General features: G+C 35.6%; 1 protein-coding gene across 10 annotated transcripts in view; it reads left to right on the forward strand.

Moving 5' to 3' along the window:
• The window catches only part of LOC133849420 (uncharacterized protein CG43867), a 184522-nt gene that overhangs the window by 39608 nt on the left and 118820 nt on the right, over nucleotides 1-26094 (forward strand). The window contains exon 1 of one of the 10 annotated variants that reach the window (XM_062285490.1): nucleotides 18931-19820. The exons of 7 other annotated variants lie outside the window; for them this stretch is intronic. In XM_062285490.1, coding sequence (XP_062141474.1) covers nucleotides 19050-19820 — 771 coding nt within the window. In that variant the 5' untranslated portion in view covers nucleotides 18931-19049. Of the gene's footprint in view, nucleotides 1-18930; nucleotides 19821-26094 lie in introns of those variants that run through there. 2 more of the 10 variants (XM_062285494.1, XM_062285496.1) reach the window with 2 other exon arrangements.

Consider the following 26094-nt stretch of genomic DNA (forward strand, 5'->3'; position numbering starts at 1 on the left):
CTTATTGGCAGCGCCATCTAGCGGCGGCGCATTAATGCAAAAACTATATATGAATTATTAAAATGTGAGCTACATACTATAGACGGTGTATTACTTTCATCTATCCACCACCACACACAACACATGCTGCACATTGTACGGTCATGTGTCATGACATAAATTAATTACACTTCAATGATTTTTCGCTGCCTGAATAATGCATGAGCTGAGCGACACAGACACACACAAACACACACACACACACACACACACAGACATCGACACCGACACCGACTTTCCACAGCCAATCTGGGATGTACTAGTCTTTGCATCCACTTTGACGGATGCATCATAATCATAAAATAATTTCTTAAATGTGGTGTGCCAGCATGTAAATAACAATAATAATAATAATAACATTGTGTTAGTTGCTGCTCGCTCTTTGTTTTGCTTTCATTTTGAGCATACATTAATTTATGTGGCGTTTCCCAAATATTTCACAATTGCTGCTTGAATAATTTTTACTAAGCATTAATCTACAAGTATATTACTTTAGTTGAAACTAATAATTGTTTGTACACAGAAAGAAAAAACGTGTTAAAATCAAGAATAAAATCTTGAATCATGATTATATAAAGTCAAAATTAAACCAAGTATGTAGGTTTGTTCTTAAATCATGGTCGAAATTCTAAATAAATTCCAGATTATAATCTTGTTTTAAGAATATTAAAATCAGCAAATTTAAACAAAAAAAAATCAAGATCAAACAATTTTAAATTTAAATTCTTTCGAACTAATCTTGAATCAAGATTTGCAATCTTCTTTTCAATCTAGAATAAACCATTTTTAAAACAAGATTTTTGTATTAAAATAGAATTTTTTAAAAAATACTTCAAATGCAAATTTAGCATAAAAATCTTGGTTCCAGATTTTTTCAACTTAAAAATCTTATTTTCAGATTGTTTATTTTATGATCTTAAATCAAAATTTCCAATCTACTTTTCAAGCTAGATTTTTTCTTTCTGTGTAGGAATTTAATGAATTTATGTAAAATTTTCCACTTGCTGCACTAGATTCGAATGCTCTAATAAGTTCTAGTTGTGATTCAATCGATTTAAATTTTCATTTTCTGCAAAATAGATGAATTATTATTTCCATGAATTAGTTGTCAGTTTCTTAGTTGCTTTCAAAACTTTAACAAAACATTTCTAATAAGTTGTGCTTCAATATATATTTCTTTAGCATTCATCATTTGCAGCTTTATTAGAATGCTGTAAAATAAATGAATAATTGTGTTTGGAAATTAATTTAATGTGTGTGTAATTTCGACCAAACATTTCTATCGATGCTTTAATATATTTTACATTGAAATAAATTAATCATTTGCAGCTAGTCCAATGCTCTAAACGAAATTAATAATTATATGTTGGAAATATTTTACATAAATTATGTGCAGTTTTCTATTTTAGGGATGCTTTGATATATTTTACATTTCAATTAATCAATTACAGTTATTCTAATGTAGTAATTAATAATAATTTGTGGGCGTAAATAAAACTATTCAATATGCGATGCCAAAATATTTTTCTAGTTGTGGCACAATTTTTGTGCTATAGAAAATGTGTCGAAGCTCTGCAAAATGTTGCATAATTTGCAGCAAATTAGTCTTTGTTTTTATACCCGTTATCCTAATGGGCAGAAGGGTATTCCAAGTATGTGCCTGCAGAAAATGTATGTAACAGGCAGAATGCGGCTTACCATTTTGTTGTCTATAGTATATTTTAAATGTAGTACTATATTAATATACCAGATATAACCATTAGCATATTTTAGTATACTTACGGTACATTAATTTGATATATTTTAAGCATAATGCCAAACTACTTTACTTTTATTACAAAAGTTATCGGGTATTTCATAGTCGAGTATGCCCGAGTTACTTGTTAAGGATGCTTCAGTATATTTTAGATTTAAATTAATCAATTGCAGTTATTGGACTGTTGTAATTAATAATAAATTGTGGCGTGAATAAAACTATTCAATATGCGATGACAAAGTATTTCCCAAGTTCTGGCTCAATTTCAGTGCTATAGAAAATGTGTCAGAGCTGTACAAATTGTGCAGCATTTTGACAGCTTCTCAGCTGCAGCAAATTCGTCATTCTTTTTTTTTTTTTTTTTGCTATTTTTTGCTTGCTCAAGAAGTTGACGAGTAACCTGCGTTGACCTCTTGCAAAAGTTTGCTCACTTCCAGGAAGCTGCATTGTTGCATTCATTATGCCAGGTGTTGATGTGTGTGTGTGTGAGTGAGTTCTTTCTGTGTGTGTGGCGCCTATTGCCATGCAATGCAAAGTTTGCAAGCTATTGTTGATTTTTGCCATAGCAAGAGAGAGAGAGAGGAAGAGAAAGAGAGAGAGAGCTGAATGAGTGCATTCGTTTCGTTTGCTTTGTGCATTGCCGCGTGACGTTTTTAATGAAAGAAGCAAAAAAAATGGAAAATTGAATGGGCCAAAAGAAAATAGCACGGGGAACACGGAAAACGGAAAAACTGAAAAGCTGAAATCTGAAATTCGTTTACGGACAAAAGCCAAAGCATGCACCTTCTTTTGCCTGATGTTGCACTCAGTTTCAATATTTAATTGGCAGCAAATGTTGTGCAAAAGCAGCCCAAGATGAATAAAAAATGTGCCAAATGCAGTGCAAAGCATACATGAACGACTATTTAGATACCCTACAATATTGCAATGCATCAATATGAAAGTAAATATTATTATAACGGCTCACAGGGTGTTTAAATATCATAACGAGGCCAAGCAGAGCACCAAAAATGAAAAAAATATATGTACAACAACTCAATGACTAAAAGTATGCAATGAATATTTTATTTGTGTTTTATGCATTTGCCATTTGCAATTTCACCATTTGCCATTTTGCCGTTTGCAGTTTTCTGTTTGCCTTTTGTCGCCCCCCTCCTCCGCCCTATGTTTTTTATGAGTGCTTCTATTTTTGTTGTTGCCTGCTGCCTTTGCACTTGCAACTTTTTGCAGCAACAGCAACAGCAGCAGCAGCAGCCGCTCAAGTGCAACACATTTTTGTCATCATAAATTTTAAATTAGTTGCATTAAACTTGAGACAGCAATGCGCCCTGCACTGACCTCTCTCTAACTCGCTTGCTTTCATCTTATCGTAACATGATTATTATTTAACAACATTTTTTTTTTTGTTGAATAAAAATCTGAGTGCTCGTCCACTTCAAACCAAAAATTGTGCGGCTATTTGTTTAGCAGAAAGAAATATGGAAAGAATACTTACTTCTTGCAAAGTTTGAAATCCTGTTTTGAATTAGTTTTATTTTATAAATACTAATCATTTCGTAAGTAAATCGATTGCTCGACTACAAAGTGAAGGATTTCCGCTGGCCGAACAAATCCATTTAGTTTGATATATTTTTTGGCATTTGGCTCGAGGTCACTTTTCATAATGTCAAAGTTAAATGTGGTCGAGAGCAGAAGCAGAAGCAGCAGCAGCAGCAGAAGCAAAAACGTAACAACAGCAATCAAAAGAGGCGTTAAGCAAAAAACCACAAAATCGGCTGGGGCTACTGAATGTTTTGGCAACAATGTGAAAGACGTGAAATTATGGCCAAGCATATTGCAACATTCTTGTACAACAATAAAATTCAAGTTTATTACCAAGCAGCCAGCAAAGCAAACAAAAACTGAAACCAAGCCAAAGAGCTCTCTGGCCAAAACAGGCAAGGAAATTGTGCCGAAAAGAATACCGAATGAATAAAGTTTCATGGAGCAAAGAGTACAATATAGTATCGTATATACCAAAGCGTTTACGGCTGCGACGTTGCCGAGCTTCACTATTAACACCAAGTCAGCGACAACAGCAGCGACAAAGCATATGCAAATGAATGCTGAGCAAAACAAAGCGACAATGTCCAACTCATATTTATTTTAATGATTGGTTTAAGAAATAAACTTTGCAAATTATTGGCTGAAATTATAATTTAAAAATCAATCCCAGTTTCGTTAGTTTTGCCACGTTGCCGAATTTCATAATTATAAATCGTAAATTTTTAAATTAAAAACGCACTTTAACCGTTTCGAAATATTTAATTAAGATTATGATTAAGATGCATTGTTGTCATATTACACTTTTTTTTTTTTAATTTTAAGATTATATATATAATTATATTAGATTTGTAATGTTGCCAAACTTCTGCATAAAAAAAATTGTTAAGACAATGTTAGCTAACATTACAATTTTAATATCATTATTTAAGATTAATTCAAGTTAATTCAGTTTGCGATGTTGCCAAGTTTCACATTGCGAACCTTCCATCAGCACTTTGATCGGTGTTGAAGTGTTTTACAGTTTTGGTCTCTTTACAACGGCTTTCTGGTGTTAAAGCAACTTTGTAGCCGTTGTGGCAGTGGCATTGGCATTGGCAGTGCCAGCGACACTTTGCCTCTCCAAGTGGCATTGGTCGTCCTTCAATTCGTGCGCACATTGTTATGAAATTTTTGTTTGTCAATTGGCAATGCTTTCATCTATTCCTCAGCTCTCTTTCTCTCTTTTTCGCTTCACTTACACAGGCTATCTCGCTCACGCTTTTTGGGGAAATAGGTTGACGCTTTATGTGACCGCCATGGCCATAAATGGGCCTCATAAATCTGCAATGCCAACGGTCCAGTTGCTAGTGATTGCACATTGGACACAGTCAAACACCGAGCACAGAGTAGAGCACCGAAAGTGGCAACATTAGTGCCATAAGCCATAAGCAATAGCATGTGTGTGTGCGTGTGTGTGTGTGCAACGCGTTAACGCGACGAAAGCTCCGCTTAGAGGCATCATCCGCCATTTCAATTTCCACATTGGTCGCAAAGAAAAAAACGATGAAACAGTGAAACAAAAATCGTCGATTAAAACCGAGTGATAAAGGTGAAACATACGTCTGACATACCTAAAAACATGTAGCGGAACATGGCAACTTGACCTCTTTATACCCTGTGGAAAAAATACACTTTCGAGTGTTTGAACTGACTGTCAAAAAATAATTTGTTAGTGTAGAATATATAGCAACCTCACTTAATGAGCGCTAAGAAATTTTAAACTCTTAAAAAAATGATTTTTTAAGATTAATTCATTTTGCAATGTTGCCAAATTTTACATTGCCAAACTTCCGTCAACTTTTTGATCCGTCAGCATTAGATTAATGGCTTGACTAGCAAATAAATAATTTATTTCTTTTATATGTATTCTTTGTTTTCCTACCTTCTATTATATAATCATTAAACAATGCAAATTTATAAATAAACTTGCGTATATTATATATATTAGTTAATTTGTATTTTATATCTAAATTCAAATCAAAAATATGTAATACTTAAAAAGTTTGTATTCAATTTATTCTAATACAATATTCATATTTAATTTTGTAAATTTAACTCTAATTTATATAACTAAATTTAACTCTAATATATATTCAAAAAAATATATATTTCAATGTTTAGATTAATTTTTTATAAAACATTAAATTTTGTTTTATAATTATTAGAATGCTATCGAACAAAGTCGAAATTAACATTTATTCTCTTTACTGGATAATATTCAAATTTTGTTATGAGAATAAATAAATTCAGTAAACTCTAAAGTCGAGTATACCCGCGGTTGCAATACTCGTATTCGTGACTGGGTAGCAATGACAATAAAAACGCTGGCCACACTGTCGCCGCACAAACAGTTGTAGCTGTCGCATCTGTCACTGCTGTCATTCGGATGCCGCGTTTGGTACGCTTTGGCAAAATGTGTTGCAAGTAGGTGACGTCTGTGTGCTGTATCTGCTGAGTGTGTGTGCAACAATGTCGCAGCATCCGACAGCGCAAGATAGGCTGCAAAGAATAGCAGCGTGCATTGCACTGATTTCACACACAACACACACAAATACAGATCCCAGATAGAACTTTGTTCACTTTGCCAGTTCTATTATCAGAGAAGAGACGTTGTCTGCCTTTTGTTTATGCCCATTATGCAATCCGGTGGGAGAGAAATTGAAAATGTTTGCCGCCGAATAGGAAATAAGTTTCCTGTTGCCGAACATCGACCTATGAACGAAATATGGAAATTTGCGATTGAAACGCACTTTAATCGAAAGCTCATTAATTTCAATTATTTCACTCATTAAGGGGATTATTAAAGAAGTTTGAAACGTCAAGCTGCTGGTGAATCTGCTTTAATTAAAAATGTTCGGACAGCTTCATGTTGTCGTTCGTGTCTGGGCATAAATTGCTCATCACAAAAATGTGCTCAACTATTTCGAGCAATTAGATAAGAAGGGGCTGAACTTTCCCATTTGCGTAGAATTAATTAGTAGTAGACCACCCCCCAGAAAAAACTGGTCGAGTTGAACTGCCTCGGCATATTCTCATGTCCATTCAAGTGTGTAGTAGAGGAGGTAGTAGAGAAGGGATTGATATACGGTGTTTGTTGTTTATGACAACTTTTAAATGGAGACAACGCACATGGAGCAACATGTGCTGCCTACTTTTAGGCGTCAGCAGCCAAGCGACTCGGTGGCCTGCAAAATTAATGGCCATCAGTCGCATAATAAATGAAGCAATGTCTTTGCTTTGCCACCAGCAAAAGTTCTAAAGTTTTGTGTCTCTGTCTAGAAAATTCTATGTGTGTGCTGCAAAACAGATTCGCGTGTTGCCGAAAAGGGTAAGGGGTAGGGGGGTAATTCGAGTGTGTGCGAGTGTGTGTGTGTGTGTGTGTGTGTGTGTGTGTGTGTGTGTGTGTGTGTGTGTTGAAGACAACGAGAGCTCATTTTGTGTATGCAGCGCACACATGTTGGCCACGCTCGTTTATTCATTTGAATTATTCCCAAAAGCGCATTTAATTTTAATTATGCGTGACAATGCCTCATACAAAATGCTTTTGCGCCCCGTCGTCCTGTCGCCATACTCCCCACCTCCTTCTCCTTTTCCTTTTCTTTCTGTCTTTTACTGCCTTCTCTAGCCTGCAGCCTCATTGTCCTTGCTGCTCCCATTTCGGCTTGGCAAGATTAAAGACTAGCCGCTTGACATCCTCGAGCGTACTTTCACTGGGATTGCACTCTCTCATCCCTTGTCTAGACTTCCAACTCCAGCTGGCCAAGTGAGTTTTTTAATCTACTTTTAATACCCTTACCTCACCTAACCTTAGTCTAGCTTACCATCAACAACATGCAACGTTTGTGCAGTTTTAATCAAGTCGAGACAAACATATGCTAAAACTAGTATCTGCGGATTTGCCATCATATTATTTTCATAGTACACTTTAAAGCCTGCTATGCATGGCTTAACATCGTAAATGACATGCTATTGTGTAAAAAAAAATATGGCACACATCTCGACAATAACAGGGGAAAAAAAATAAAATACGAAAGAAAAAACTGTATAGCAAACAATGAGAATAACCAGGACAACAAAAACGTCATAATAAAATAGTAAAATAGTAAAACAAAAGCGAGGAAACTTGAGCAAACGGAACTTGAGCATTGAAATGCAAGAGAAATGGTGACTAGAAGATATCCATTATTTATTTCTATTGTATATAGATAAAGAATTAAAGTGATCGTTTTATCTATGTTTATTTCCTACTTTTGTAAATAAATAAAATTCTATATGTGTTCAAAGTTGTAGCGTTGCTAGACAAAGATTTGAAGATTATTTTCTTCTGTCTAACTATGTACGTATATAGAAACCAGAAACTAGCTAATGAAATTTGTATACCAATAAAAAAATCACTAAATATACTTATCAAAATATAGATGTAAAAATTTCGACAGATATACATATATATGTAGATCATTTATTTCTTTCTTAGAATAAAAAAAACTCACAGATATCCAACGCTAAATATGTGTTAAAATTTATAGCTATACTCTATATATAGATGTAGCTATTTTGTGTATATCAAGATGAATGAATTATAACATAAACAAATACCATCGTAAGTTGCGACCTTTGACTACCCTGTCAGCTCATTTCTTTGAGTAGAACAGAAAAAAAGTTGAAATCAAATAAATATTTCAAAGCAAAAATATTTGTCGTTTGCCATTTTGTTTTGCATTTTTATACTATTTTATCTTTTTAACTTTTTTTTGCTTTGGCTTTACACTGAGCTGAGCTGAACTGAACTGAAAGTGAGTTGATTTGGGGGGCTGAGAAAAAGAAGAAGCCTCATGGTTGACTTGTGGCAGCTTCGTTGCTGTTGACGACAGCATTTGAATGTGGGACAGCAAAACTGAACTGAGGCTGAGAACTGAAATATATCTTGAACAAGCAACAAACAACCAGCAAAATGATGCCAGCTACAATGGCAATGAAAATGTGCTCAGCTAGTTAACTTTAACTAGGCGATAATTCGCATTTATTTTGATAGTCGACATTAAATTTGATAGTCACTCATTTTTTTTCCATTAATTTAAAGTGCTTTTAGTTGAAAAGGCAGAAATATTTTCTTTCCTCCATGTTTTCTTATAAAGTGTGCAAAATATCATTTCATTTAGTTAGGAAAAAGAATTTAGCATTTCTTATATATTATATTAAATCAATATTTAATCAAGCCCCGAGATCGACAAAAAACGTAATAACATGTGCAAATCTGGTATATTTTGTACCTTGCAGTACTACATCAATATACCAAATGTATCCAGCGGCATATTTTCAGTATTTTTGTGGTATAGGTATATTTTGTAATTAATATCACTATGTTTTTAAGGTATATATAATATATTTTTTTGCCTTATGGTAAATTTAAAATATTTTACTATATTAATATTTTTAGTATTTTTGTGGTATATTAATTCGGTATATTTTAAGGAAAAAACCGCACTGTTTGCTTATATTCTAAATAGGTAGCGAGTATCTCACAGACGAGCACACTCGACTGTAGCTTTCTTACTTCTTTGATATGTTTGCTTAAGATAATTGCCAAGTTTTTAGCGCTTCTAAGCTTCTTGGCCCACTGTATTTTGTTATAAGCTTTTAGGCGCATGGCTTAAACAAGTTACATGCGTTGTGGGCATATTTCAAATGCCTGACCAGGAAAAAAAAGAACCATAAAGCTAATAAATATAAAAGGGCAAAGAGACTGCGGTCGCTTTTAAGTGTGTGTGCTTGTGTCCGTTAACAGGATGTGAAAAGAGAGAAAAGATAGGGAGAGAGAGAGAAAGAGAGAAGGAAGCGAGAGCGAGATGGCAGCTTAGTTTGGCAGAAGCTGAAACGGAATTCGTTGCCTACTTTTTTGGTGCGGTCGCCGAGCATAAAACATGATTATGAATGGAGCGAGTTTGTTGGTGGTTTCAACGGAGGAGAGAGAGAGAGGGCGGGGGGAAGGTTGACTGGCCACTCGCCGTAAAAGTTTCTGGCTGCAATTAAAGCCGCGAATTCCATTTGGCATTCGCTGCTTCGGCAAAAACCGCACTAAAGTTGTGTGTTAAGCGGCTTTTGGCTGCGTATTTAAGCCGTTTATGTTGTTACGTGTAACTGCGAAATACACACGACTCAACTGCACACACACACACACACACACAAACACACCAATACACCAACACCAACACACAAACAAACAAACATACAGTCGCATACCACAAACGAGCCGTATGTCAGCTGCAGCCAGGATCGGGTGTTGTTGCGTTCTGTGTGTGGAGTTGTTAACGGGATACTCAAAGTAATGCCGAAAAATTATATTAAGCGGATTGCCCTGACGACACCACACAACACACACACACATACAAAGAAACCAACTGCAAGATAGAAAGAGACAGAGAAGGGGAGAGAAAGAGTCTCAAATTTATGAAAACTATGCGAAAGGCGAAAGGCAAGCAACAAATACCGAGTACACACAAGCCAAACACACTGGATACCAAACACCAAACACCAATAATACTTATGACCAATGTGCACACACACATACACACACACACACACTTAGTGTAGGTGTAGTTTCAATGCTTCGCTAGGCACTCCACATGTGTATATTTATGGCAACGGGATTAAAAAGGATATTAGCCAGTTGTCGTTTGAACAAGTGCCCGCTGCCTTGGCCAACTTGCTCTCTCTCTCTCTCTCTCTCTTTGTGTAACAGATGCCCACAAAACTAACGGCAGGCGACAAAAATATAGCTAACGTTATCGGCCATAGCAAAGCTGGCGATCAGTTTTCAGCTGTCTTGAGACTAGAGTGTAGAAAGTAAGTCATTAAATAAAAATATGCACATTTGTAGTAGCTTTAACTCACTTAACACGCAACTATTGAAAGTTGTATTTAGCTGCCAAAGTAACTTTTACTTTATTTTATAAATTTACAGCTAGTATATTACACATATCTGCAAAATATTAAAAGCAGATACAATTTACTTTACGGTAGTAACAAAATGTACGGTATAACAAAATGTAGTATATATAAAAATAGAAATATTATATATTTAAAAAAAATCTAATAAAAATTAAAAATTTCATTTAAGTGCCAAAGTAACTTTTTCATTATTTCTATTATTGTTGGCTTTCCTTAGGATCTAGAGCCAACAGAAAATCAGTTCCATCAAATATGTATGTTACAAATATGTATGTGTGTACATATATGAATTTAGAACTATCTTATAATTATCTGATTTACGAAAAGCAGCTGAAAAACTCACTTAACGGCAGTTGCAACAACAGGTAATTTAGCTGCATTATCATTACCATTACGACTTTTGTAATAGAAAGTTGGTTTAATAAAAAATACAATTTCTTAATTTACGACAGCTGTTACAGTTGCAAATTACACTTAACAACCGTTGAAGCTGTTGACAATTGCGTTTAGCTGCATTTTTTGTTCATTAGCACAAAACATTCATTTTTCTTGTAAAGAATAAAGTTTCTAAGAGTTCAACTACTTTTATAATGAAGTTTTGAAGTTTTTTATATTAATTTATATTTTATATTTTGTGCCGAATTCTGTCACAAGCAAAGATTTTCAGTAAACCAGAAAAGGAAAGTGTGCTGTTACTAATTAAGTGCTGAGAATATTATTGATATCTTGCAAATTATAATTCAACCATGGGATTTTCTACTTTTTGGAAATTTCCCAAAATATTGCTAGTTCAGATGACAATACGTGACATCAACTGATTCGATGGGAAAGTATGTTAATGCTGATATGCCTGCTGTGAGCTGTGAGGCGACACTATTAGCTCAAGTTTGTGGGAATGCAGAATGCATTCATGAATAATGTCTGAACGAAATGTTAATGAGGGTCGAAAGAGCTACTGGTTTTCCAACTGAAATGCACATATCGAATATATTATTCAAATTATTAAAATGCTTTTGCACTGCAATTTGATTACAGTTGACACAACAATTCAAAATTGATTTGCTTCAAATGTTTGCGTATGTTTTGTGGGGTGCTTGCTGTGTGTACTGCAATTGTATTTTCATATTCATTTGCAGTTTTACATAAATTCATACGAGCTTTTCGCTCTTTGGCTCTTTTGGCGCTTTAAGCGTTGGCTTAATTGCTCAACAAGTTGGCGTCGTGTGGAGCCCCCAAAATAAGAAAATGAAATACATGTGAATTGGAATGGGGGCGAATACAACTAGCATTCAATTTAAGCATTGCTTTTTGTACCCGTTACGTTATAGTGAAGAAGGGTATTACAACTTACAATGTGTGTGATCAGATGAAAATTGTAGAAATAATTTTGAATGGCAAAAAAGCCTACTGTAATAAAGACATAGTTGCTTGGCTGGCAATTTGGTATATTTTGTACTGTATGGTATATTTTGAATGTAGTACTATATCAATATACCGAATATATTTTTTGGTATATTTTAGTATAATATTTTTGGTACAATTCGGTATATTTTAAGAATAAAACAACATTATTTTCGAATGTAGTACTATATGAATATACCAAATATATCCTTTGGTATATTTCTGTATTTTTGGTATAATAATTCGGTATATTTTAAAAATAACACGACATTATTTTCGAATGTAGTACTTTATCAATATACCAAATACAGCCTTTGGTATATTTCAGTATTTTTGTATAATAATTCTGTACATTTTAAGAATAATACGACATTATTTTGGAATGCAGTTCTATACCAATATACCAAATATAGCCGTCTGCATACTTCAGTCTATTTTCGGTATATGAATTTGGTATATTTTAAGATTGAAGTAACTATTTCATTAATATACCAAATATGGCCTTCGGCATATATGTATATTATGAATACAGCATTGTTTTTCTTCTATTCAAAATCGGTAGCGGGTATCTCATAGTCGAGCACTCTCGACTGTAGCTTTCTTACACGTTTTCTTGTTTTTTTTTGTCAGCATGGGACTTGCCACCTGCCAGGCAATGGAAACAGCTGTGGAATGTGTGTATGTGGCATCTAATGCCTGGCTGTTGACAGCTCGGCCTAGAATCAGGTGCGGATTTGGAGGCACAATTAAACTGGCCGCCGCATTGACATGACTTAAATCCATTCTCGCATTGTGTCACACACACGCTAATTGGCCAAAAAGCAGCAGCCGAACAAAACAAAAAAAAAACCAAAAAGGTCAGCTACAAAATCAATATAGAAATCGGCTCGCTTAAGCTGGCCAATTTCACATGTTCAACCGTCGTGTCCACATCCTGTCATTCTCAGCTTCAGCTTTGTGCTTGTGCCGCGCGTTTAATTTAAAATTCAAATGCAAACATGTTTTTGGCAGAGAGCGCGAAAAACAGGTCGAACTGCCGAGCAAAAGTCATTAAAATTCGCAGGCGACCAAAACAACAAATGTGGCCGCGTTGCGTTGCGTTTGCCGCGTCTTTAAGGCTAACTAAATTTGGCTTTAATGCGAGCAAAAAAAACACACACACACACACACACAATCAGCGCACGAAAGTATGCTACACGCATACCCTCTCAACACGCTCTTGTGTCCGTGTGTGTGGGGAAGGGGAAATGGAAGGGGCTTTCAAAATCAGCAGGCAAGCCGAAAACACGAAGCTCTCGTTTACTCGTTTCGCTCTTCGCCTCTCTTGTTGCTGCTGCTTCGCTGTTTCACCACGCCAACGAATAAAGTACTCAAAATATCCTTTTTGCTCTTGAGTTCAATGGGAAATATTTTGAAGGGAAATTCCACAGATTCGCTGCTCGCTGCTTCGAGCAGCTGTTTGGTGAGCTGTTCTCGCTTACGGCATCGCTTTGTTGATGAATTGTTGTTTCAGATAAATACTGTTCATTGAGTCTTAAACTTCTGATTCATACGGTGCTTCTTCAAAGACTTAATAAATAAATATTCTAATATGTAACCAATTATCTTTTCTGTCTACTTGTGTTGACAATATTCGAAATTGTGTGACATTAGCTTAAATATTAATGAAACAGTCGTTGACAAATCTTTCTTATGATTCTTAAAAATTTAGTTGCGAGTTATGTTATAAGTTATTTAAGAAATAATTTTAAACGGCAAAAAAACGCCCGCAGTAATTGGGTTTTAGTTGATTTAGCTGACAATCTGCTATATTTTGAATCAATCGATATACCGAATATAGCCTACAGTATATTTTCGTATTTTTCGGCATATTTTTGGAATATGGTTTTATTGAAAATAAGTAGCGGGTATCTCACAGTTGAGCACATTTTCTTGTTTTTACTTGTCAAAGGTTAGTTTTACCATATTTATTTTGAAAATATTTTGGTAATAGGCAGTGCACTATAATGTTACTGTTGTTTATAAATTTTCACTGGTTCTAAAAAAACAATAAACAAAAATTGAGCAAGCCAAAACTTGCAAACATAAAAACCAAATAGCAATTAAATTAGATATTATGAGATATTATTTGAATAATATTCGTTGAAATGCTTCAAGAAGTGTTTATTAATTGTTATGTTTGGTTTAATTGGTTTTAATTTGAAAAAAAAAGAAATATCATTTTTGAAATGTACACTTTGTAGTTTAATTTATTTAAAATTTGGTAAAAAAAAGAAAGTGTTAGAAAAATTTAAAATTAATTTTTACATTTGTTTATTAGAAAATTATATATGGATTATTCTTTGGCGTAAATGTCGCTTCCGAAAAAAAATATATATCAAAACATTTTTAATTTTGAGTAAAGATGAATATTATGGCTCTTGATTAGCACTTTCATTGAGCTAAGAATTATATTGGAATTATTTTTGTGTTTTGAGATAGCTGCAAAAATAAAAGAAGTCTTACATTTTATCGTAAAACACAAAAGTTCTTAAAATCAATCTTAGATCTGAATATAATTCTAATCCAGAGCTATAAGAATACACTTTATATATTTTTAAAATTTGTGTAAGTATTGTCGCATCCGTATGTTGAAATAAACAGTAGATAGCTAATAGATAATAACGCAGAGTATAAAGCGTTAGGATAAAAGGACTTGACAACCTGTATTTCGTATTCCGTGTATTATCTCAGCTGAAAGTAGAAAATAGGGAAATTTCACTCACCACAAATACGATGTGAGGCTGATGCTCTTTCAACACACTCACACACACACACACACATGCGCACAATGCACAGCTGTGCTGGCTCACAAACAAGTGAGTGGAGCCATGAGAGTGTGCATGTGTGTGTGTGTGTGTTTCCTTGTTGTGTGTGTGTGTGTGTATGTGTACGACACTGACTATACAACTGTGGACTTCGCTTGCTGCTGCTGCTGCTGTGTTGTCGGTTGTTGGTTGTCGGTTGTCGGTTGTCGGTAAATCACAACCATGGCACGGCACACGGCAATCAGTTTGTGTTTGGCTGTGTAACGCGTTGCGTGCTCTCGACGGCAACTCGCTCGCTCGTTGGCCATTAGCCCGGTTCTTTTTTGCATGTCGTGCGCGAATTGTGCGAAATACGAAATACGAAATGCGAAATGTGTGAAACGTGAAATGTGAAATTTGTCGAATTTGGAGCAACCAAAAAAACCAAAACTCACAAATTTAATATAAAAACAGAAACTGAAACTGAATGCGCGACAAAAAAAAAAAAGTGAAAAGTCGACTTTAATTCGATTTATTTATCATTGATTTAATATAAAGAAATCTATATATTTTTTTTTGCAAGTGCGTGTGTGAGTGTGTGTGCAATATATTTATCAATTTACAATAAAGGCAAATGCATAATTAAAGTACGTGCATAACGAGTATTGATAGCCAATCTAGATTGCAATAAGCAATTGTTGCTGACGGCCAAATTGAGAGCTCCAAAACAAATGGCAGACAGAATGAAGCCTCCCGCCAAACGCGATTTCTTCGCAAATATTTCTACACATATATATATACATTCGATATATATATATTTATGTGCTTGTGTTTCGAGTTTCCAGTTTTGTTTGCTTTTCATTTTGCGTTGCGTTTGTTTTCAGTTTTGCTTCGTTTTTTGTTTGTTTTCGTTTTTTTTTTTTTTGTAGCATAATTTTTGGCGCAGCCAAGCAAATACACGAGCATATTTGATGTATTTCCAAAAGAAAAATATGCGTATGCCTGTGTGTGTGTGTGTGTGTGGTCATAAATATTTGATGAGCAGCGGAAGGCACAGCATACTGTTTTCATTTTTATTTTGTTGTTGTTGTTGTATTTTGGTGAAAAGTCAATGCAGCACGCAACTTTAAGCTGGCTAACTTTAAGCCAGCTGCAACTCAGGCAGCGTGTCATTAATATGCCCAACTGTCTGTCGTGTCTGTTGCTGTGCGTGCAGAGCAATTGCATAAAGTCCAGGCTCCAGCCAGCCAGCCAGACATATGTATATTATCTCTGGTGAATTATGGCCTGGCCATATAGATTCCAAAACGGCTTGTCCTTACAAGAACAGCAGCAACAGCAGCAGCAACAACAACAGCAATGTCTGGCTGCTGCTGCTTCTTCTGCTCGTATGTTAAGCACCTCTTCGTCTGTGTGTGTGTGTGTGTGTGTGTGTGTTTGTGTATCATCATCGTGCTTTGTGGCACACATTGTTAAATGGACGATACAAAACTTGAACAACAACAACAACAACAACAACAATGCAGACATGTCCTGCTGCCTGCTGCCAAATATGTCGCCTGGCACTTTGGTGTCGCCTCCATCTCCGTCTCCATCTCCGTCTCCATCTCCGTCTCCGTCTCCATCTCCAGCTGCTGCTGTGTCGAATTACACTCGACTCGTCGTCGTCGTCGTCGTCGTCTCTCGACTGCTACTTGAAATTAGATCTCGATAAACTACCTCCTCACTCTTTACTCTTTACTCCTCACTAGTTTTTTACACTTTAAAAAGAGAAGTTGCCAATCACTAATTGGCTCGAATGCCGCAGCATTTTTCCAGCATATTCAGACAGTGTCCAGTGTCCAATCTCTCTCTCTCTAACTCTCTCTTAGCGCTTATTTATTGATGCCAGGCAGCAGCAAGCAGCAGAAGCATCGCATTTAGTCAATAGCTAATGCTGGAAATTGAGTTATTTATGCTCTAGGATTGATTGCTCTTTGTTGTAAATGTTGCCAACGCGCCACGTTCTATGCATCTTCTCTACTCAAGCGTGTGTGTGACAGCAGCATGATAAACAACGGCAGCAGCAACATCAACAGCCAACGCAGCAGCAACCATAACAACAATCAAGCAATATTGCGACTTTTTTGATTAGCAAAACTCAATCGATTCATTTGCCAGCCAATTAATTGCGCATTGCCATTCATAATCAGCAACTTGAGCTTTGAGTTTCTTCTGCATTTTCCTGTCTAGAAGAGCATTTTAAGTAAGAGTTATTCAAAGAGTTCATTTCCTTTAATATTTCTTCAATTCCAATTAGTTTCATTTCATTTAAAAAGCAAGTTAGTGCGATAAAACATCGTGTTTATATTATTATTTATCATTATGTTACTAATCCAGTAGAATATTTAAAATGAAAGTCATACGACTAGTTGCACAAGATTTATTATGACAAAAAAATATTTGTAATAATTAAATAGAACAATTGATAGAAAATATTATATTTTTTTTATTTTCTTGCATTTATTTTTATTTATTTATCTACGAGATATTTTTGTGGAAAGTTTCACAATACGTTGTACAAATTATATAATCAGAAATATCATTTAATTTTGATTTAAAAGATTTAAAAGATAATTTTTAACTTAAGTTATACAACTTGTTGTACAACATTTACTATATGTGGCTTACACATAATATTTTCTTTAAGTCATTTTGTAATTGAAATGAATTTTCATCAATTAGTATATTTTTTTATTTACGATATTTTGCGACAATTTTCTATGAAAGATTTACAATAATTTGTACAAATAATGTATAATAATATGTATTAGCCTAAAGGCCTTAGTCAATCTAGCTCATCTCATTGCAATTCGGAACTGTGTTCGTTTTAATATAATAATAATATATACCAGAAAATGATTATTTTTATTATTATTATTATTTTTTTTTTTAGGTATTTTTTTTATTTACCTACAAGATTTGAAGGCAATTCTAAACAAATGTTATACAACTAGTTGTACAACCTTTATTTTGGGCTTCTGCCAAATAATATTTTCTTAATTCTAATTGATTTTATTTAATTTTAAAAGCCAACTGCTGCTTATAATAGAAATTCATAAATTTTCTACTGCAAACTAATCGATTTTAATTAATATACTTTATTTATTTTATGTAATTTATCACTTATATGTTTCGTTGCAAACAAAAAAGCCTAAATTGAAAATTGCTTTATTCATTTCGATTAATTTAAATTCGCTTATGTATATTAAATTAATTTTTCACATTTGACTAATTGACTAATTATATATCATATTTTATAATATAATTTGCCAACAATTTATTGGATGCACTTTGCATACTAAAATGCGTAAAATTAATATTTTTCTTATAAATTATTTGTTGTTTATTTTTATTAAATTCAGAGCACATTCGTTTTTATTAATATGATTGCAGTAATTAAAATCGATTTGCAGTAAATTGAAATTTTGTGATATTCATTTGATTTTCTTCTTTCAATACAAAATCATTGCATTCAATTTAAAAAAACAGTTGAAGCAACTGATAAAATATTAACAAAAACTCATGTATAATCAGCTTTAATTATTATGCTCATTAGTTTTGTGGCAACAGCATAATTTATATAAAATTTATTGAGCTCATTTTGCGCACAAATTCAATGTACAGAAATTGATATTTATTTGATATTATTCTGTATACATATATTCAACATATAAGCAATATTTATTATTAGTCCTTATTTAGTTGAATATTTTGTGGCTTTCAATTCACTTTCTCTGACAATTTGTTCGCCTTTCGCTTACAAAATGCAAATGAATGCTCTTTATTTCCATTATTTGAGTTGTGTGGTTCAAAGTGCATTTTAGTTATTTTATTGTGTCTAATTATTGTTTATTGTTATTCATTGCCATGAATAGAAATCAAATGACGCCATTGCCTTGTATCAAGTGCAATTAGAGCGAATCTAATTAATCTGTGCATCAGATACGTGAAGCACATTCATTAACAGCAATTTGCTTTGATACCCTGTAAATGCAGATTTGATTGAATTAGGGTATTTTGCAGTGCTGTGCGTGTTTATTTCGCATTCATTTATTATGATGAGTTTGTGTGCATTCATTTATTTATTTAGCGAATGCAATTGCAATCGCATTGCATTAATTTATGCTTCTGTCTTCTGTCTCCTGTCTGCTGTCTGCTTTATGGCGCTTGTCATTTCGATTCGATTTGCGCCCATCAAATGTCAAATGACAACAATCAGTTGCAGTTGCCGTTGCCGTTGCAACGCATTTTGTGGTTAACGCTGCAGACTCCCCGGGGAGTCATTAATCAAGTGGGCGACGCCTAAATGCATGCAACATAAATTTTGCACACTTTCAATGCAACAATTCTCGTTTTTTCGCAGCTGCCACACTTGAGTGTTTAAACCAAAAAAAGAAAAAAGAAAAATGCAGCGTCACAAGTAACAAATAAACAAATACAATTAAAAATATAAATTATAAATACAAGAAAACGAAATAAGCTTGCTTTTGGGCATGGATGCGGCGGGCACAACGCTGATGCTGGTGGATGCCACAACAACGGGAGCAACAACAACAGCAACAAAAGTGGACATGCAACATCATCGTCACTCGTCACACAGCCAAATGTCGCACGATGCCAGCGCCACGACGGCAGCCGAGCTAAACGTGGCAACCGCTGTTGCAAGTGGCAGTGCAACGGCAACGTTGAATCCAGCCGGGGCAGCAGCAACTGCAACAGGAGACTCAACAGTGACCGCTGGCACCTCGAACAGTTCGTCGAGCAACAGTTCGCCGGCAAAGGCGAGCTATTTGCATCATCATCATTTGCATCATGGCGTCCATGCGCCGCATCATCATCATCATCATGCGCTGCAGCTGCATCATACGGCGCCGCCTTCGCCGCTTGCCACAGTGCGGCATCAACAACAACAACAACAACAGCAACAGCAGCAACAACAACAGCAACTTTCGGCACCTTCAACGCCGCCAAATGCCGCTTGTTTGGCCGTTTGTTGCTCCGCCGCCGCCGCCGCCGCCTCGTCGCATCATCATGTGACAGCCATGGGGCATGTGCCACACTTGCCGGCGCATCATTCGCTGTACCCCTTGATGGCCGCCGCCCAGTTGGGCTATGTCAGCTCCAGTGGCCCCAGCTCGCTGGTCAATTCACCTGCTCTCGGCCGTCGCAAGCGATACACGAGCACTTCGTCCAATTGCTCCAGTCAATTCAACAACAACTACGCCGGACTCGACGTCGATTCACTCGACGATATGCTGCGCAAGGTAAGCTAATCTCTATCAAAAAACGAACCTAGTTCGACTTGCAATTAAATGCAACGAAGCAACAAATCGAATTCACAATTCCTCTCGCTATTCTGACTATCAGTTCCTCAACTGATAAGTCAGCAATTGATCAAAGCTGTAAATTCTTGATATTAGCTGGCTGTAGTTGTTTTTTTATAACCTCTACCCATAGGGTAACTTTGTGCCAGCACGAAATGTATGTAACAGGTAGAAGGAGGCATCTCCGACCACATAAAGTATATATATTCTTGATCAGCGTCAGCTGCCACGCCCACTTCTGCCCCCGCAAATGACAAAAATCGAATAACAAGCGTAATTTTGAAGCTAGAGCTGCGAATTTTGGCATACTATATATCGTACAATAATGACTTTAGTGATTTCTGAAAATTTGGTTGCCATCATATGAAAACTGAAATGAATTGAAGTGATTAAAGAAATACTTTTGTATGGGCAAAAAGGCCTACTTAGAAAGGGTCTTAGTTGCTTTGGCTGACAATCTGGTATGTTTTGCACTCTTTAGTATATACTGAGTGTAGTATCATATCAATATACCAAATGAAAATTCAGTATATTCCTCGGTATTTTTATGGTATATTATTTTAGTATATTTTGAAAAGAATACCGCAATATTTTGCTTTTATTCAAAATGGGTAGCGGGTATCTCACAGTCGACCACACTCGACTGTAGCTTTCTTACTTGTTTTCTTTTGATATAACTTAAAGTACTTATTGCATTAGCAAAAGTGGGATTTATTTGATGGATTTCTTAAATGATTTCATTGTGTTGGATATGCATCTGTCAACCCTGGTCACACTGTCAATAAGTATCGATACTTTGATGCAATCTTTTTTGAAGTTACAGTTTTAAGTTCTGTGACCGACGCTACAGGCACCTGAATGCAATACCTTTATATAGTTTTAATGCACCAATAACAACTGTCTTATAATTAAATTCCATCACACTGCTTTAAATTCAACCTAAAAGTATTGGATTCGATATTTCTGGCAAAACAGTGCAAAATTATTCTAAAAATATACCAAAATCGTATACCAAAAATTACAAAAAAATACCGGAGGTAATATTTGGTATATTGATATACTATATTTCTTACACTTTTTATCATCTTAAGGTTATTATAATATGTTTAACTGTTTGTTTCTTCTTTTTTTTTGGTAAAGTGTTCAATGAATGAAAATATTTTTATTCAAATTGTGTCTCATATGATGTTGAGAGCAAATGCAATGGAAATACTTAATTTAAAGCACTAGTCAACGATGACAAGCAATTTACGAGGCTGCAAAATGTAATTTACTTTTTTTTTGTAGAAAACTGCCGTTTCATGTTTTCATTTTTAGAACTCATCGAATCGATACGTAAAATTATTTGCAGCTTTGCGAATTACATTCGAAATTCTAATCAAAGTCAGTATTTAGTTGGAGGTTTTTGTCAAGTTGTCTGTCTGTCCTTCCGTCTGTCTGTCTAGTCAATGCTTGTCGCTGGCCTATCCACTGACCGTAGTCATAAATCTTGAGCCAAGTAAATGGAGAAAAAAACAAAGGCTGAAACGCTTTTTGTGTGCTTAACATTTTTAAGCCTTGCGTCGCATTGCGTTGTGCAGGAAAAAGCGACCCATAAATAATATGCGACAAGTTGATTCTTTTATTTTGTGTATGCAAATACTATAAAAACTACTATATATAGTATTTTTTGTAAAGTATAGTATTTTTTTTTGTTGTGTTTGTGGCATGCATACAATTTAAATTTGTAATGCACCGCAGCGAGCAAACGAACGAACCTAATGAGTGATGGCGCAAACCTGGCAACCTGGCAACCCTACGCACGCAGCCTAACGGTTTTTGAGGTTATCTTCACACACACACACTCGCACACACACACACATAGGTAGAGCAAGTTTAAGGGGAGGCATGACATACATAGTTGGGGCTTTTTGGCCGGTTGCATTTTATTAGCGATAATGAACTCGACACACTCCACGTGTGTGTGGCAACAATGGCAACGATGCGAAACTAAACGAAAAGCGAAACGAAACGAAAAGCGTTGCGCACACACACACCTTTGTGTAGTTGTTGTTGCTGTTGTTGTTGCACGGTGTGTGTTGTGTCGCATTGCCGCGGCCGCCCTTGATGTCGGTCGGGCTATCGCTGCTTTTGCAATTGCTGCACTAACTATGCATATCGATGGTGGTGCCACTGCTGCTGCTGCTGCTGCTGCTGCATTGCATTTGTGGCCGCTATAATGTGCCGCAAAGCCACGGCCAGGACAACAGCAGGACATTTGCGGACTACGGACTGCGGACAGCGGGAAACGGTTCTGTTGCAAGTACGGAATGCGGCTGTTGCTATTACCATTCGCTATTCGCCATTTGCCATTGCAATTTGGCTGTTGGCATACTTTCCTGGGCAAGACGCGTGCATAATGGCAATTTGAATAATGTGCCAAAATATGCAGACATTTCATTGTTTGCCTACCTTCCTTCCTGCCGCCTTCCTGCTGCAACATTCTAAGCCACGTTTGTGTGTGTGTGTGTGTGTGTGGCAGCAAAGCACACACAATCAAAGTTTTGCTTCGATTTGCCGAACGTTTGTCATAAACGCGCGCGCCCCACAAATTAGATCAACCGTAAGAAATGGGCACAAGAAACTTTGCCGCAATAAACGAATGACGAGCTCAAAGGCAAAACGGCAAAAACCAACAAAAAAAAAAACCCCCTCTCGAAAGAAAGAGAAGAAAAAAACACACACAAGACGAACCCCGAACTGAAAGGAAACCGAACTTAAATCGAATTTGCCAGACAACAACAATTCGAAAGTTGTTATCAAGTTGAGGCCAAGTTTAAAGTATTCTCCGAATCACCCAAGCAACTTTTTTTTCAAGTGCCTCCAGTCAAAAATGCAAAAAGAATAAAAATAAACTAGAGCGCGCTCATATTTTTAATACTTATTGAGTTTGTTGCCAGTGTGACCAGCTGCGTAAGCTGATTGCAGCGGCTTTTTGTTAGTTAAGGAACAGTGTGGCCAGCTTTTATTTAAGCTTATAGTAAATACTTTTTGCGTTTGTATTTTATAAGTCAATTCAAGTGGAGTCTTAAGCGTCCTTTGAAAATGTTTGATTGAGTCGCAGTGTGACCAGATAACAAGCGACGACGATCTATTTTACTTTTGTGGTATGCAGACTTATATTTAAGCAGAAAATTGAAATAGAAAAGGAACAGAAGTAGAAAAAGATTATTAAATGAAAGCAGAGAACATTGATGAACTTCTTGAAGGAAAAGCTGGTATAAGTTTAAATAAAAAGGGCGAGTTTGCATTAAGTGTGACCAGCTTAAATGTGCAACTAAAGTCAACATAACCTAAAAGCCGAACAACTCAAAACTTAAATGCAGTTCTGAAGTTAATCTTATTTATGTATTGATTATTTTGATTATATGTTATATCGTCTTATAACACAATTATCTTAGCTTCCTACACAAATTCACCCTCCGTTAAAACTGCTCTATGACAAATGCAATATCAACGCCATTTTATTCGCTTTGATGTTTTATAAAAATGTAGAATTCTGTGGGTGGCATCTAATGTGTGTGTGTGTGTGTGTGTGTGTGTGTTAGTGTTTGCCTTTGTTTATTGGCCTTATCAATGGCATTTTTATGGCTGGCTACGCAACACCAGCAGCTGACAATTATTTAATGTGTCGTATACCCCGAGCCGAAATATGCCCGGGTAGAAATTATGCACACCTAAAAATAATTACATGTACACATGAGGGGTCGATGTGAAGGCAATCCCTGTTTACTTGCCTGACTGCTTACTGTGTCGTTCTCTGTGTGTGCTAAAGTAAAAGGAGGTGTTTGTTCTTTTCTCTCTTTTTTTTCGGGAGGGAGAAAGGTTGAGTTAGCTATGCCCAGGTTGCTCGTTAGTCGCCATGAAATGCCTTCGTTCTGGGAGCTGTGGCAGCCAACAAATGAGCAGCAGCAGCAGCCCGCATGGCCTGCAACTGTTATACAATACACGCATCACACACACACACACACCCGTACACACACACATACACAGCGTCAACACCTCCATTGTGAAATAATGTTTTTATAAGCCACCTTTATGTAATGACAATGGGGAATCATTAAATGTCTATTTGCGCATTTTTTATACCCTGCAAAGCAAACATATTAAGTTGTATAGTTTCGATAATTCGTCTGGCTTTTAATTAAAAAACGAAAATTATAGATATAGATGCTGATGAAATGTAGAAAGAATGAATATATAAGGTGTACTTTATTAATATAAGATTTTTCTTTAGGGTATCCGATAGGCGAGCTTTATTATGTGTGTGTGTGCTTGTTTTGTTGTACTTGGCTTTTCACTTTTGCTTTCATATTCTGCACGTTACAAGCAATGAATGAGCTATTGTCTGCCCACATAAATAAGGCATTTTCTGCAATTCTGAGGTTTAAGTCCCATGCAGTTCTTATTCTTCTAATTAGCTGTGTCATTAGTTGTAGCGTTGAGCTATTGTCAGCATGTAGTCTTATATCAAGCAGCTAACAATATGATCTTTGTCTCTAGCACACTAGTGAGTGTTCTAGCAGCCAGCTTAGTATTGTGCCTAGCTTTTTATTATTGAAAATCCTTTTACACGAAGGTATATAGTACTTTTAAACTTTATGGTATATTTTACATAAAATAGTATATTACTATAATATTGTCAGCATGCTGTCATTTATCAATCAGCTTACAATATGATCTTTGTTTCTACCTTAGTCACGAGTGTTCTAGCAGTCAGCTTAGTATTGTGCCTAGCTGGTTGCTATTGAAAATCCTTTTACACTAAGGTATAATTTTCAACTGCATGGTATATTTTACATAAAAATGGTATATTACTATACTATTGTCAGCATGCAGTCATTTATCAGTCAGCTAACAATATGATATTTGTTTTTATCACACTTGTGAGTGTTATAGCAGTCAGCATAGTATTTTGCCTAGGTGGTTGCTATTGAGCATCCTTTTACACTTTTATTTGGTATACTCTTGCACTTTATGGTATTTTTTACATATTAATAGTATATTACTATACCATTTTCAACATGCACCCGTTTATCAGCCAGTAATCAATATAATATTTACTTTTTTCACACTTGTGAGTGTTCTAGCAGCCAGCTTAGTATTGTGCCTAGCTGGTTGCTATTGAGAATCCTTTTACACTTTATAAGAATTGGGTATACCTTTGCATTTTATGGTATATTTTACATATTTTAGTATATTGCTATACTGCATATAGCTATTGAATAAATTCTAGTCATATCATGGTTATATTAAAGGATAATTCCACTTTGCTTTTACTGAAGTCGAACGCTTTTAATTTGCGTTCTTTTTTATATAGTGTGAAAACATAACGAACTTATGAAAAACACTTTTTATAGTCTTTGTCGCCCTATATATTAGGTTTAAAGCTTTAAAATTGCTGCTGCAAACAATTTTCATTTCGCATATCGTGTAAATCTATGAGCAAAGCTGCCAGACCAGATGAGAGGAGAAGGTTGCGTGAGACTAACTGATAGACGCAGCTAATTTTGAGACGCCTCGCATTTATCTTGCGCCACATGTTGGCAATCCTTGCAACACACACAGGCACACACAAACGAACACACACACACACACATACTCACACACTCGGAGACTCAGTCACATGTGGGACAACCTTTCACAGCAGATTTCCTTAAGCGCTACTTCTCTGAAATAGCTTAAAAAAAAAATAGAAAAAGGCGAGACGAGAGCAAACGAAGGAATAAAAATAGAAAAGAAAACACAAAGCGTCATAAAATAGCAAAACTAACGAACTCGGGCAGTCCCAGAGTAGGAACATAAACGAAAAAAAGTATGAAAAAAAAAGAGAAACATACGAATAGAATAGAAAAAGAAAAGGGTTACCGCTTAACCGCTCCAACTCTCTTTCTCTCTCTCTCTCACCCCCCTCTCACTGGTTGTGCGTGTCCATCAAGGGATTTCCCTTCAATTAGGATTAATACTCAAGATACCAAAAACAACAAGACCAAACGCAACAAAAACAAAACAAAAAAAAAAAAAGGCAGCAGCAGGAACCAAATGGGAAAAATGCTTTTGGACGACGCGTTGCGTACGCTTAACTAGGGTAATGCCAAACATACATACATCTGTATATTTTGTATACATATGTGGAGCCAACAAAACCGACAACAGAAAAAAAAGAATGGATGTA

This window comes from Drosophila sulfurigaster, chromosome X (assembly GCF_023558435.1).
Source record: "Drosophila sulfurigaster albostrigata strain 15112-1811.04 chromosome X, ASM2355843v2, whole genome shotgun sequence".
Taxonomy (NCBI): domain Eukaryota; kingdom Metazoa; phylum Arthropoda; class Insecta; order Diptera; family Drosophilidae; genus Drosophila; species Drosophila sulfurigaster.